General features: G+C 40.7%; 1 protein-coding gene across 1 annotated transcript in view; it reads right to left on the reverse strand.

The window, feature by feature from the left end:
- Positions 1–9352, reverse strand: part of PTPRC (protein tyrosine phosphatase receptor type C) — a 58391-nt gene extending 49039 nt beyond the window's left edge. The window contains exons 1-2 of the mRNA XM_041420721.1: positions 9287–9352; positions 9084–9201 (exon numbers count right to left, since the gene is read on the reverse strand). Of these exons, the coding sequence (XP_041276655.1) occupies positions 9084–9150 (67 nt within the window). The 5' untranslated portion in view covers positions 9151–9201; positions 9287–9352. The remainder of the gene's footprint in view (positions 1–9083; positions 9202–9286) is intronic.
- Positions 9353–15971: the final 6619 nt, after the last annotated feature.

The raw sequence follows: 15971 nt of genomic DNA on the forward strand, positions 1-15971 counted from the left end.
GTTTTCTTTCCAATATTAACACAAAAACTTCAACCAGCTACTACACCAAACATTTGTCTGTTTATTCAGGGCAGTGCAAAACTGCATCTTAGCAGGCCATTGAGACCAGAATTCATTACAGGAGGAAGACAAATGCAGCTGTTGCTTTTTTACTAACTTTTGGAATAACTGATCCACATATCTTGGCATTTTTCTCCTGAACTGTTCTATAATTTATAATTAATGCATCGTGTTGATTTAAAAGGCATCTGTAGGTGAGTTCCATAACTGTACACTTCTATAAATAATATCTCACTACATATTAAAACTTAACTATTTTATTACTTCTAAATCCTCATGGCCAAACCGACCAGTCTGCAGAAAAGTTAAAAAATGCTAAATTTGGCAAGCCAAACAACACAGGATTTTATGAAAGTTTTGTGTCTGAGTATTACAAAGCCCTGATCCATTACTGTCAAGGTTAAACAACTCTTTACAGAATTCATATTCATATCCTTGAGCTCACTCCCTTGTTTCCAGCACCATTCCACTGTAAACCTTCTAAACTGTAGAGAGGAAGCTGGCACTGGGTTGAACTGTTATTATTCATACATTTTTTTCTAAGAACAGGAATATCGGATGTCTCTCAGAAACGTTTCTTTCTAAGTCATTTCATTAGCAGACAGACAGCAAAATCAGAAATGCTACTAATGTCTACTAACACATGTTTCTTTCTGCTCTTTCACATCTTTCCCTCAAACTTCAACCACATTTCTTACCTCAGACTAAGACACCAGACTGCAGGTGTGTGCAGGATGTAGAAAGATCTTTCACTTCTGTTGAGGCAGCACAGTTGAGCACAGCAGCATTAATGAAGCTGCAAACCAAGTCAAGCTTTTTTCTGTACTTGTTAGACCATCTGAGGTATCCCAAATATTACCCTTCCATTCACACACATTGCACAGGCATGCATATGCACAGACTGTTCACAGTAATATTCACAGAAAATTCACAGTATTTTGGGAGGGGGGACCTTGTGTACTGCATACAAGAGATCTAGGGCAATAATCTCTTACTGTCATCAGGGACCAAATAAAAAAAAAATCCACATAATTTAAGAAATATGTGTTTCATCATTTAAAGTCTTCCAAGAAAGTATGATATGAATAAAGAAATCCTCCAGATACTCTATCCAAAACTCATTAAAACTGGAAGATTTCTCAGAGGTGTATACACATGTGATTTTGCATTAATTTTAGATATCAAAGGTCTATCTTAAGAGGTTAATCAAACTGCTGCAGTAGCAGCACTGGTTATCTTTGCTTTGGTTATGTGAGTGTATGATTTTACATTATATGCTGACAAAGTCAACTTGGCCTGCACTTCTCTAGAACAGTTGTTCAGGTTTATAACTGCTACCACTGAGACTCCTAAAACACCTAATTTACTAGACAGGCTTCCTCTTGTATTTACCCTTAGGTGTGGAGGATTCTTTATAACATAAATCTTTTTCCAGCTGTGGTCTGTTTAGCACACCTCAGGTCATCCACAGACACAGGACGTAAAAGGCTGGTGGTCCTGTTCTGTTGTCTCAAGAACAAATTGACCAGCTTCAGATATTTTTACCCATTAATGGGTAAAATAGAGACCACAGTTGATGTGATCATGTTTTACAGAATTTCAGATTTGCTAGGGTTAAGCACAGTATGGGTTATGCTCTTACTCAGCACAAAACTATCAGCTCCTCATTGACCTGCGCCTTAGGACTGAGAAAAAGGTATAAATTTATGTACAAGTCATATGCTCCATACTTTTGCTTTCTTTCTTCAGATACTCTACCCAAAATACTTTAATGCACAGCCAGTTTCATCACATTAGTTGGTGGTAGTTTACATGTTGCAAGACACAGGCATACCTGTAAACATTTAAGGAATTAGGACTCTACATTTTCGGCGAGGTAAGTGTTACTATCTTCAACTTGACAGATGATGAAACTGAAGTCTGGAGAAATGAAAGCAACATTTCACACCAGGAGTTTCTGAGACAGCCTAGACTGCATCTTACTTCTGTCTCTTAGATCTTATTCTAGAAGCCTAACCCTGCTTTGTCATTTATCTTACCCTATTTTTCCCCTACATAAATCTTAACTTACAAGCCTCCAGAAACAACTACCTTAAATATGCAATTCAGTTTTGCAGTGTATATGATTATCTGGAAAGGCAATACTAACCCTATATTTTTGTAACATCTCACCTGAGGTTCTGTATTATATACTTCTCTGAGTGTAAAATCTTTCAGCTCATATAGGACATATGCTCCAGTTAACGAACTACTATTTCCTTATATATTTTACAAAGAGCTTCATTGTATGGGTTCATTTTTCTATTAGACAGCTATTTTGATTATTTCTCTTACTGTCAGGAAAAGAATCTATTTCAAAAGGCAATTAAAAATATTCCTCCGTGGAGTCCACCTTTTTCGAAACAACAAAAAAGTCATTCATGCCCTAAAAAAGGTACCTCTAGAGCTCTTTGCAAGGCAGTGGGATTATGAATGAAGAACAGACAGATTGTGAGAGAAGTCTTTGAAACTAAAGAATAGAAACCTAAGCAAGCAGGCCAGCCGAGAAGGCACTGACACAGAGGGAATAACTGCAAGAACAGTACTGCAAAGTAGTGGTATAAAAGAAAAGAAGTGGATCCTGTTAGCTATACAACACTATGGCTAATATAAGCTAGCACTGAAGTGCTCACAGCTAGTTTCTAAAATCCTGGCATTGAAGGCCCCAAACTGCTTTACTTGAAAGGGAAAAAAGCCTAGAAATAGATAAAATGCTGTAAGAGTTACTGAAACACCAGTGAAAAAGACCTGTTTGCAAGTGCATGGATAGACTGGAAATACATCAGGACATGCAGGCTAAAAGAACAGTCAAGTTGCAGGGAAATAAACAACTTTTGTAACTGTATCTGTTATTTTAATCTTGATATTTACAAGAGGAAGTCAGAGTCAGAGTTTTGCCACTCCTTAAAACTTCTCACCATTTGGTTTTTTGGTTTTTTGTTTTTGGTTTTTTTGTTGGTTTTTTTGGTTTTTTGTTTTTGGTTTTTTTGTTGGTTTTTTTGGTTTTTTTTTTTTTTTTTTTTTTTTGGGTTTTTTGTTGGTTTTTTGTTTTGTTTTGTTTTTTGTGCATAGCAGTGCTTCAGGGCCTAAACTCAGCTTTGAAGAGAGTCAACTACTTCCTCCAAAATATACTGGATGCACTTCATGGGTTTGTCTGAAAAAAAACTTGCTTGATTTCTGTTATATATGATTTAAGATAAATCAGTGTGAACGATGGGTATCTCAGGAGGATGCAGAAAGCAGCAGAGCTCGGGGACAATGGCTGTCTCGCAGGCAGAGCTGGCAGTCACAGTGCCAGCAGCCAGCTGGGTGAGCCCATCTGCTCGGAGCAGGCACAAACACCCGGCCCAGCCCTGCCTAAGCCATGTGCTCCTGTAACACACAGCCTCTGCTGGGGCTCAGAGGAACTCACAGCCACACAGCTGAACTCTTGCTAGCAAGCCTTGTCCAGCACTTCACACCTTCCTGCAGCACTTCTCACTCCTCTGCTGTCTTGGGTTCCACTTCGGCAGCCACCCCCGTGCTGTGCTCTCCCCGCTTGGGTTCTCACCCTGGCACTGGCAGCAGAGGAGGAACAGCCCCCCAGAGAAGGCAGAATGACTGAGAAAGTCAGCCCTTTACAGGGGGCTGTAGAGACACTTGAGCTAACCACACCAGGTAGTTGACTGAGTACAGAAAGTCAAGCCATGCCAGCAGACTTCACCGTGGGTGAATTTCTTCTGCCTTCCTGGTGGATCAGATTTATGCTTATGAATATTAACTCTTAAAGTACATTGAGAATGTAAACAGAATGAACATTTCCATGGCTTGCTGTTCTCTCCTAGCTCCCAGCAAGATACAGTCAATACCACAATGCAGCTGCACAGCAAAGGAAAGCAGAATATATACAATATATTCCTATCTTCAGTGTGGAGACTGCTGCTGGTTTAATGCATACACATGCTACTGGACTAGCAGGCAGTTCTGAAGATAGATCATGGGAGTCAGAAAAACAGAGCTTGATTCCTGACACTCAGCACATTTGGAAAGTCACTTCATCCTGTTTCCTCCCCGCATTTCTTCAGCCTTATTTCATTCTATATGCAGTGTTTCTAACATTGTTGCTGTTGATTTGTTTTTCAGAACCTTAATATATAAATATAAGTTCACCAAATTGAAACTAAAGGAAGTGGTTCCAAATACCAAGCCACCAAGAGCTGGACACTCTTTAGAACTGGTTTCTGCATGACAGTTTTTTTAGCTTTAGTTCTACACTGGTAAAAGATTCTTAGTACATCAATATACTGATGTGAGTGAATAAAAATGACTAGAACATGTATTTTCCCTGCTATGTAAGAAAGACCCACTAGTCCAGAACCAATGTCTCTTGCGCTGTCTACATCAACAGATATACCTATAGCACATCCACAGCACAGCCATCTGCTTGTTATGTTTTGAAAAGGTCTAGGCACACCCACAGCACAGCCATCTGCTTGTTATGTTTGAACAGGTCTAGGTTAATGAGTAAAAAAAAAAAAAAATCACATATTTAGTAGAAAACTGTATCTAATTTCACTCCAGAAACCAAGTTGTTCAGCCAGAGTTCGGCTGAGCTCCAACCAACTTGTGTTCTGCCTGTAGCTTAGGTATGATACCATAATGAAACTGCACTGCTTCCAGTTCAGCAGTTGTTTGTGTCTGGCCAGCCTGGGGAGCGAGCAGAACTGCCAGCCACCTGTGTGCACACCACTCCCTGCCTCCAATCACTGGGAATAAAGCACTGGGATGGTGCACAATGTGTAAAGCAGGCAATTTGTTGTAAATTGTTAAGAGGTCCCTGAGTGCAGGACTCTGGGGCGTGCATTTCTGAAACCCTCGAGTGCACCACTACAACAAAAAAAAACCAGTACCAAACAGAACCTGCACTGGGGCATCTGTAAGAGGACAGCATCAGTGGTGATGCTCTTCACTTCCTTCTACCTTAATATACATTCTCCTGCCAGAGCAATTCCATTTGTACTTTATCCTACACATTAAATTAACTCAACCCATGATTTTTCTCACTTTTACTCTTCCACCCAGTCCCACTGGGAGGCAGTGAGCATGCAGCTGTGTGGGCTGTGTTGCCAGCTGGGGTTAAACCACAGCAGTTCATTTTGATGCCCAACGTGGGGCTCAGAAGGTTCGAGATAACAGCTTTGGTTGGAATGTGTTAGATGGAATGTATAGCTGTTATTGCTCTTTGGCTGCTCCTGTGCTTGCCCTGGGCCCGATGCCTTACAGTACATTAGTGTTGTGCTCATCTGTGGCTGCTTTTTGCTTTCCCTCTGTTGTGCTGCTGATCCCCTCACTCTGCTGTGCTTGGGGACATTTTGAGGTGATGCACAGGGACTGGCACATGGCCAGGGCATGGCTGCTGTTTCTGTGCTGCTGTACTGGACACGCTGGAACTCCAGAGTGAGCTTGAGTCAAAGGGACTGTGACCTGTGGGTGAGTCCACGTGGGAGCAGGATATCCTGAAGCTTCTCTGGCCATGAATAAGTCCATGCCAAAGCAGGCAATCTGGGAGTGCCTGTGGCCATGGCTGTGTCAGTGCCGCAGCAGGGGTGCCCCTGAAGGAGTCGGGGCCCAAGGGCAGCTCCGTGCTGCAGCAGGTACAGCTTGAAGCACCAGTGGCTGTTCATAGGGCCGTGCTGGAGCACCTCAAAGGGTGTGGCCATGGATAAACTCACAGCAGAGCAGGAACAGCCTGCAGGGACTGCAGCCAGGAGCAAGGCCAGGTTGGGCAGGTTTGCTTTCTGAGGGGACAGCAGCTGTGGGTGAGGCGCTGGAGCAGGTCTATCTCCAAAGGCACTGAGGCCCATGGACAGGGCTGTGCTGGAACAGCCGCCCCTCAGAGGCCCTGTGGCTGTGGATAAACCCATACACCAGCAGGCGTGTGCCTGAAGAGACTGCCTCACAGACAAGGCTCCACTTGGACTACATACAACCCTAAGGGACTGCAGTCTGTGGGTAAATCCAAGCTGGAATAAGGGCAAGGGGAAGAGTTCATTGCAATGTTAAACCCGATAGGGAGTGGGTAAGAGACTGTAGTAGAAATACCTTTAAATTGTTGTAACCCATGATTTGAATTGCATGTTATAGGAATTACTATAACAAGAACCACCCAAACCTATGGAGGAAAAGCCTTACAAGAAACAGAGCAAGTGCATCAGGAACCCAAACTGAGCTGGCTTTGGTGCTCAATAACCACAAAACAAACCACCTCTCCTGTCCTAAGTATCACCACAACACAGAGCCCAAAGTCATGGACTAAATGCATTCAATGGATGTGTGGTGGACATGAACACTTTGCAGTGGTATCTGTGTATTACATCAAAGGATAGGAAGTCAGGTGGTGGTTATCTATCTCTATTATCAACATGGTTTTCAGCACAAACCCATACTAGCTACTGTGTCCAAAATTAACACTATCCCAGACAATACCAGCACAGTGTGCCTGCTGAAGCTTGATACTTTTAACTTGGGGGAAAAAAAAAGTCACACCCCAAACTATCAAGCAATTATTTAGTTTCCTGAAATAAAGGAAGTGGCTCAAAAGTGAGTAAAAGCTTTTGAAAGCTGTCAAATTGCTAAAACTTTAGTGGAGGAGGGGGAAACTTGAAATAGTGATCTAATGGAAACAGTGCTTGTTCTGCAAGCATTTCTTTTTTCTAAAGGGAAGCAAAGGTGTTTTTCTGACTTTTTTGGCTTGGGTTTTTGGGGGAGGGATTTTGGGGTATTGGTCAGTTTTTTTTTTTTTTTTTGGGGGGTGTTTGATTACTCTTGGGTTAGGGGTTTTTGGGGGAGGGATTTGGGGTATTGGTCCGGGTTTTTTTGGGGGGTGTTTGATTACCACTACATATTTTTTCTTATCAGAAAAATTAGTTGGATTCATGCTTTGTATTTGAGGGATTTAAACAGTGAAAAGGCCTTTGTGGAGACTCTAACTTCTATTTTCTTTCTTTCATGTAGTTTGATGCTCTAAAATGTGGCTTGGTGATTACTGGAAATAAGTGATGTTCTATAGGATATCTGAGCTTGTGGAGGAAGTAAGACAACCTTAAAATTTCTCCTGCTAAGTTTTCAAAATCACTAGGTACAATCGGCTGCTGGAAAATAATTTTGGTAATAACAAAAGAAGTCCAAATGCCCACCAAACTCTTACAATCAAGTGCCTGAAAAGTGATTGCCATAAAGCCAAAGCCTATGCCACCCTTTTGAAATGCTGCTCCTCCATTACAAACCCCTCCCTAGCAGACTGCCCAGTGTCCCTTGGCCACAAGGCAGAGCAATCTGCACAGCAGATATGAAGTAAAATAGCTCTGTCACCCTGAGAGGAGATGCAATCTCTGTGCCAAACGACATCATAAAAACAAGGTGTCTGATGCTGTGTACTTGATACTACAGTATAAGATTTAATTGATTTAAGTGTAGTAGAGAGGAGTTAAAATATTTCCTTGAGGCTCTTCAGTTTTGAAAATGTAGACAGGAACTGGCTCAAGTCAGACTACTGTGTGTGAACAGAGAAAAATAACTAATACTTGAAATAAAATGCTACTACCCATTTATCTATCTTCCAGCCCTCTCTGTCAGCTAAGATGTTGACTGACTGTGGAGGTGGCTGAGAGAGCAGACAGTAACCTGCCTTTTCTGGAGAAAAGGTAGCAGTGGGAAGTCTCAGAAAGACCTATAAAATGGAAAGTAGGACAGCAGATAAAAAAAAAAAAAGTCAGGAAAACCAAGAGATTTTGTTCTTTTCCTCTACAGTGCAGCATTCACTTGTTTTCTTATAATCTCCAGCAGCTATCAACCAGATTTATGCAGTGCTGTCTCTGTTCAGAGACTTTAAGGGACAAGAGAGCTAACGCTCAGGCTTCAATGTTCAAAAGTTCTTAGCTGGTTATCAACTAAAGACAGATCATTTTGGTGCTTATAGTATAAACCTGGAGTTACTATAGTGACAAGAGGGAAGAAGCATGAAAAAATTCAATGTAAATGAAAAGAGATTTCAGCCCTGCATATAACTCGCTGCCATTTCAGAAAAAATATTTCAAGCCACTTTGTGTCTGCCATCAACTATTCCAAATTACATTACCAGCTAAACTGATGGAAGATACATATACATAAAATATTGCATTTTCTTCTGAAGAAAATATTTTCTTGAACATGGATACTTTTTTGACCTTACATTAAGTATTACCTCAGGACTAACTGCTTTCATGCTACTCTCTCTATCTGTAACATCTAACATGTTTTGCAAGATCATCCTCTTGAGATCTATCCTTCTCTCAAAAAGTCAAGCAACAAATTCAGCAGCAGTAGGCTAATTAAATATTCCAAAGACTATTTAAGGAGCAGTTTCTACAAAATAAAAATAATGTTTTACAAAATAAGTAATTTACCAATAGTAGAGATTCATTTACAACTTTTAGAACTTTTTACTAACCACCCTGCAGTAAAGAAGTCAAAACTGGAGGAACCGTGAGCATATTCTGTGATCAGGGAGTGGCTAATATTGATGGGAAGACCTTTTTCTTGAAGGATTTCAACACAGAAAACCAGTACTATATCATGAGATGAAGTTGAACATGAAAACTACATGGAACACGTTTATATAAGTCCTAAATGCATTCTTTTTCAAATTCAGCTACAAATGTGGTTTGTTTTTTTTTTTTTTTTACCTAAATGTATTCTTTTTAAAATTCAGCTACAAATGTGGTTTGGTTTTTTTTTTTTAAATGGTTTGTATAACTCTCACATGGAACCACGCGGGAGACATTTTAGCGTAGTACATGATGCACCAGTCTTCCTGACCTAGGTTCTTACACCATTGCATACAATTGTATTCTAATTTCTGAGCCAAGATGGTATTTCTGCACTTTGCAAGGCTTTTCACTGGTTTTACATCTACAGAGGATATTGAGGGATCAAAATGAGAGAAAGAAAGATCAGTTGCGACCTACCTTTGAGAAAAGCATCCTGTCCCAGAAATGCAACACCAAATGCTAAGAGTTTAAGCCACAAAAACATGGTTATTTCTGGAAATCAGGCGTATCCTTATGAAACAGCATGTGTCTCTCTCTGGAAAGCAAAATAAATGTTATCTGTCTGCAAAAGAATTTCTTCAAAAAAGTTGAACCCAGAAGGAGACTAACTAGGCACATACATTGCACTGCCTGCTTATCTGAGAAGGAGTTGCTTCCTCTGTTACCCTAACTAACCACTCGCAAACTCGCAATGCACTGTAGTGATGTCAGAGACAATTACTTCTTCAAAAAAACTTCTTTCAGTTTCCAGGAAGTCAAAGGGGTTTTTCTTAGGTTCCTGCAGTAATACTTAGCTTCCTTAATTCAACTAAAGTAGATTATTTTCAGCTATTTCTTCCTTTGTACTTAGGAGCTACACAAGACTCACTTTTCATAGGACTGGATTTAGCAAAGTCTTTTTTTTTCCTTCATATGCACTTTTCTGCACACATTCACTGATTCCCATATATGTTATGTATGTTTCTTGAGATTTCTGTTGAGAGAACAAGAAACCCTAACCACGAGTCACCAAAACACTTGTTTTGACAACAAGGCCTTCATAAAAATGCATCCTCAGGTGAAGTAACTGATGATTAAATTAAAACCATTTAAACATGGGGTTGAACTAGATGATCTCTAGAGGTCCATTCCAGCCCTAACTATTTTGTGATTTGGTGGGATATATTTCTGAATCCTTCTACAAGGATATTCTTCTGGGTATGACAGTCATACACAACAAATGGATAGAGGCAGTCCAATTCTATTTTCTGTAATGTTTAGAATTTGAGAACTCAATACAATTCTTTACCATGATAGTGCAAGAGGAATGTTGTCGCTTTCATGGACTTAATACAAGGTACAGCAAAGACATTTTCCCTCACTGCATGCAGTGAGGCAGTTCTCAACAACTTGGTAACAAATGTCCCTTATATAGTAGACTACAAGGGGAAGAAATGCTCGATTGCTCCTCTTATTGAAGATCTCTGAAAGAACCAGCAGAACCCTGTCGTAAGACAGACAAAGAAAGGAAGAGAATACTTTTGTGCTGCCTATTCGTAAGTCCTTCAGGCTTCCTAAGCAATACACAGGAAAAAGTTGCACAAATTCACAAAATAATTCATAAACTATATGACTGAATCAAACTCCTCATGAGATTAAATACATCTTCTACAATTTTGAGTCAAGTCTTACAGCACAGGCCAAAATCTTAGCTTTCATTAAGCAGTATGTCTCCATACAAAGTGGCTGTAATAATAATTGTATTGTAAATGTGTTCAGAACAAAACTGATCCAATGATATTGCTCTGACACTCCAGAGATTCCAATTTTGATATAAAATAACATCATCCTGCAGTTGTCATAAATAAAATTTGTACTATAGCCATGCATATACAGCCCTGGCATTTTAGTCCCTTTTAATCCTAGACAAAAGCAGGATACCAGCACGGCTGACATGTGCCATCTGATGAGCAGAGTGCATGACATCCTGTGCAGAATCTCCTGAAAATGTTCTCAAAAAGAACCAGGCTCCATTCCCACATGACCTTCCCCAGTAATTTTATACAATCTCCACTCAACTCCTCAAGCTGCAACCCCAAGACAAATTCCTGCAGAATGGATCTTTTCTGGCTGTGTGGTATTTACAGCGCTTCCACAGCACTGAAATATTGCTGTGGAATACCCTACCTATTATTTAGTGAGAACATCATACACTCCAGTGATCCCACTGTTCTAGGTATACTGCTAACTATAAACCATCAAGTGTCAAAATTAATGACCAAAGTTACAAATTTACATAAGAAAGACACAGAACTGTTGGAGCAAGTCCAGAGGAGGGTCACAAAGTTGATAAGAGGATTAGAGCACCTCCCCTATGAAAACAGGCTGGGAAAGTTCAGGCTGTTCAGGCTGGAGAAAGTTGAGTGGAGACCTCATCTGAAGGGGCCTAGAGGGAAGCCAAAGCACTCTTCATCAAGAACGGTAGTGACAGGACAAGGAGTAACAGGTACAAGTTGAAAGAAGGGAAATTTAGGTTAGATATTAGGAAGAAATTCTTTACTGTGAGGGTGGTAACTGGAACAGGTTGTCCAAGGAGGTTGTGGATATCCAAACACTGGCAGTGTTCAAGGCCAGGTTGGATAAGGCCTTGTGCAACCTGGTCTAGTGGGAGATATCCCTGCCCACTAAAGGAGGGTTGAGACTGGACGATCTTCAAGGCCCCTTCCAACATTTAACATTCTGTGATTCTGTTAGAACTCATGAAGTCTTTTTTCCAGACATAAACTGCAGTCTACTTTCCCAAGGTTAAACCCAAAACTTTCCTTTTGAGGGAAGAGGAGAATTAATTTACCCCACTTGCTCATTAAACAATGGACTGGTAAAATAAATTCTTTCTCAGGACAGAGCCTGACTTTTTAATTGGCCAACACGATTATGTCAGTATGTAACTAGAGCACCATACTTCCCCTGTCCTGGAAAGAATCAAAGCCAGAACCATCCATTTGTATTAATAAGGATTTCTAAAATGACATGAAAAATGTGTAGCTGCTTAAGTTACCCATTTCTTTGGAAATCTTTCCCTTTTTTACTCATCCCCCTGGGTAACCTAGGAGGGAGAGTCTGCTTCTCTCACTGCTAATAAGACCACAGCATTGAAGCCAGGAGCTGTGATCCTCAAAACACTCCACATCCACTCCACATCCACATAGAGGCTGTGCATCTACGTGCACAGCCTCTCATAAGACATCAGACAAAACTGCTGTAGGTGCTCAGTGACTGTTGTTAGACACTGCAAAAGCTCTGCCCAGACCCCCAAACAGTCTTAGAGCTAGCTAAGAGACACCAAGGTCTCTCACAGACTCCTGCTAACTTGCTTTCTACCAGGAGGTGTTTCTGACAGACATCAAGGTCTCTCACAGACTCCACAGTCCCTGCTAACTTGCTTTCTACCAGGAGGTGTTTCTGTAGCTGTTTTATAAGTGGTGTGGCCCAGAGACATCTGATTGCAGGGTGTGGCAGAGAGAGGGAGGGAGCAAGCACGCATCCATGACACTTCTGCCCCAGAACAACTCCACTATATGCTAATGCAGCTAAAAAATACCTTACTGTTCTTTAGGGAGAAGCCAAGGAGCTGCTTCTTATTCCAGTGAAGGGCAGAGCAAAGTAGATAACAGCCATAAAACTCACCACTATTTACCCTAAAAGAAGGGAGAGCATGAACTCTTCAACTATGTGACATTATTCTGAGATTCCCTTTTTCTACTCCAAGAGCATTCCCCAAACCATTCCCTATCTCTGCCTGGTACTACTGAGCCAGGAGGAAATAAACTGGAAAGATTAAAGCAATGCAACAGTAGCAGTAACCAGGGTATAAACAGCATCTTGATACAGCCACAAGCCAAATAAATCTGTGTCTCAGGTTGGATCATCACAGGCTGTCCCCAAAGATTGGCCCACCCTACATCTGCCACCAGATATCAACAGCCACACTTCCCCTGCACTCTGACACCTACGGGGCCTGTACCACCCACAAAGGACCATTCCTGGTGCTCACTGTGTTTAATGCCATGGGAAGCAAGACTGAAAGATGCCAGTGAAACCTCATTCTGTTTGTTCTCTCTTCTTATGTTTTCATGCTGCTCAGGTTCACCCTATGCTCATTTCCCTAAGGGTTTAGTCAGATAACACTCAGCATTCACATTCCTCACACAACACAACTTCCAAGTCCAGATTATCAAAATCATTATGGTTTCACTTTGGCATTCATCACCAGGAATTTTAACTGGGATTTATTTGGTTTTTGGAGGGTATATTCAGGCAATGGTGTTCTTCACTGGTACCTAAACCTAATGCTGTTGTTTTTGGAGGGTATAATGGCATGGAGGGGGAGGATTAATTCAGGCAATGGTGTTCTTCACTGGTACCTAAACCTAATGCTGTTGTGTGTTAACGTGTTTACAAAATGTAGTATGAATTCATTTTCTCAATCAATGTATTCTCAAGAACTCACCTGTGTTTTCCTTTTGTTCAGAGGCCTTGAAAGAATACATTACAAAGCATGTAACTAAATAAAAAATAAATTCTCTACATACTCCATACATCATTTGTATTTAAAGTAATGCAGATTTCTTTTTGCATAATTTCTCTTGCACTGAAGTCATCTCATATGACTCAGCTCAATTACAGTGATGCTCAGCACACTGCATATCAGAATTAAGCAGCTCACAGAAACTCAAGTCACATGCTTTTGCAAACACAAAGGGACAGAGGATAAATTTATCCCAAGGGCAATTCTGTTTAAATCAAGGGGGCTACCTGCATTATGCATTTTATCCAGTAAAATTAGTTTGACAGTCTTACTGTGAAAATATTGTTCGTGTTAGAGAACATATCTTATAGCAGTCTTAATGTTTCACTGAACATTTGCTAAGGAATCTATTTTTTACATATTTTTTCAGGCTTGTTTTCAATTGCCAAGAACTATTTCCTGAAGAAAGAAAACATTTCTACTTAATGTGTCATATTGGATCAAATTATTTTAAGGTTGAGAGTAAACAATATAGCTCTTTGTGCAAGCATACTGCTCTGCTGCTATCAACCCTCAGGCAACGATGATTTGACATCTTCACTTCATATGTTGCCTGCATGATCTGTGCTGTACCTGCTCAGGACAGAGAACGTATTCTGGTATCCCTGAGGCACTCTGCACAATCTGGCCCAAAATGAGCAGTAAGCCTACAAGAAGCTCTTGGAAGTTCCAGACACCTACTTCTTGCTTACACATAAAATCAATGCAGGATAACAGTGGGCTCAGTTATTGTGAAATGAACGCTCTTGAATAGCTCCTTTTAACATGCCCACTTAGAATTTGCTACCCTTAAACAGTGTCAGCATAGCCATAAGTCCTGGAATTTGTTAGATTTGTGCTGAACATCTGCTCTGCCTCCTGGTTCTGAATGAGTGCTGGATGCTGAGAACAGCTCAGGAGTTAACTTTGTCTAAGATGTTCAAATATTGCACTGTGAATGAGATCATTTTATATTATAAAACATCAAATAAACATTTTCACCCATAGCGTCTTTTCCTTGTATCCTTCCATCATTCACTTTGAAATGGAAAACGAAAAGGAGGGATGACAATTAATTGAATATTTGCTTCCCCTGGACCACTTCTTGAACTCTCATTCAGAAGAACTCTTCAACAGTGTCAGATTTTTCCTCCTCTTAGTCCTATTCTACTTTTCCCCCACCATTTTCACTTCCTAGTACAAACTTCTGGGTTCTATAGGCACTCATATGACTGTCTCAACAAATGAAGAACCACAATTTTAAAGGGCAGTGAGCTGAATTCCAGGCAGGGCATTGTTCTCTGAACAATCAGGCTGAAAGTCAGGAATACCACCCCAGCTGGAGGTACTAAACAAGCTCCCTCTGTGCAGGGTCTCCCGTATCACCTTCACAAAACCCACCCTGCCTTCAGCTAAACTGGTTATTTCCTTGCTGATGGCTTGGTACTAGCTAATCTATAACTGCTGGTTAATTTTCCCAAATTATACACAGACTTATACTTAATTACATAACACTCTGCAGTAAATGCTGTCTTACCTGCACCATAAAGCCACAATTGGGCCATGTTTGCAGAAGGCCTGACAGAACACAAGTAAAGCAATAGTAGCACCTGCCAACACAAAAGAGCCCACACAGTAAAAGAAGAAAATGCTTACAAACAGTCTTTTTCAAAGTATTTACATTCTGGTTTCATTGCAGATCACTGGGTATTCCTTTATCTCCTGAACATTGTTTCCTGTGTGCTCTGCACCAAAGGTAAAGACCAGTCTGTTTATTCTGAAGGTAATATATAGGGTAGGCTTTTTTTTTTGTCTTTTTTTAATGTTCAACTTCAGCTGAAGCAGGCCAGGATAGGCTACTGAACCTGTGTTTCAGGCTATCTTCCTGCAATATGCTAACTGCTCTCTAGTGTCTGTTGTAAATGAGCAGACCAGCTTGCTTTCTGTGAGTTCTCTGTCCCCTTTTCTCTTCTTCCCAAGCAGATATCTTCTGTGATTTTAACTTCTGTATCCTTTGTTTCTACCACTGTATTCTGCTTCCACCCAGACTGCTCCTCAACCTCGGGTGCCAGTTTCATTGTCATACCTTATTAGCTGTGGTCTGCAAGTTGTCCTGGTGTTTCACTATCTGTCAGATGACAGTGCTTACAGCCAAGATTATTTGTGTGCATTTTTCCAATAAAACACAGGATTACTCTATAGCAAATGTTTTTCTAACATCTCAGCTATGATTATGTTTTGGATGGACATGCAGTTCCACAGCTGATTGTAGTCATTAATGTACAGAAGAACAAAATGCCTTTGAGCAAGGTATTTATAAGCATAAATCACAAATCCTTACCTAGAAGGCTGGTCTGCTTACAGCGATGCTGTCGGTCATCTTCTGATAGCCCGTCTCCCGCCCTTCTTCACATTGTGACAAGATTTTTCTCTCTGGGGCTGTCCAAAAGGGTTAGAGAAATGTCTCCAAAGATAAGCATGTGGCAGGCATTACTTCTTCCTCAGTGGCTTGTCAAGAAACTACTGCTATAAATCTACAAGAGTCTGGAAGATTTCTATAAGCTAAACCCACAATAGTCATTTTTGAATTTGAAACAGTTAGGAACCCAAACTGATCCCACTGATTTATTGACCATGTACATCAGGGTCTGCATCTCCCTCCCTCAGTTTCCATGCCTCTAAGCCATTCAGTTTATTTGTTTCACACACACTACAAGCCATCTTAAAATGTCACAAGTTCTTAGTGCTAATACTCTGGG

Source organism: Onychostruthus taczanowskii, unplaced genomic scaffold, assembly GCF_017590055.1.
Source record: "Onychostruthus taczanowskii isolate IOZ18803 unplaced genomic scaffold, ASM1759005v1 scaffold65, whole genome shotgun sequence".
Taxonomy (NCBI): Eukaryota; Metazoa; Chordata; class Aves; order Passeriformes; family Passeridae; genus Onychostruthus; species Onychostruthus taczanowskii.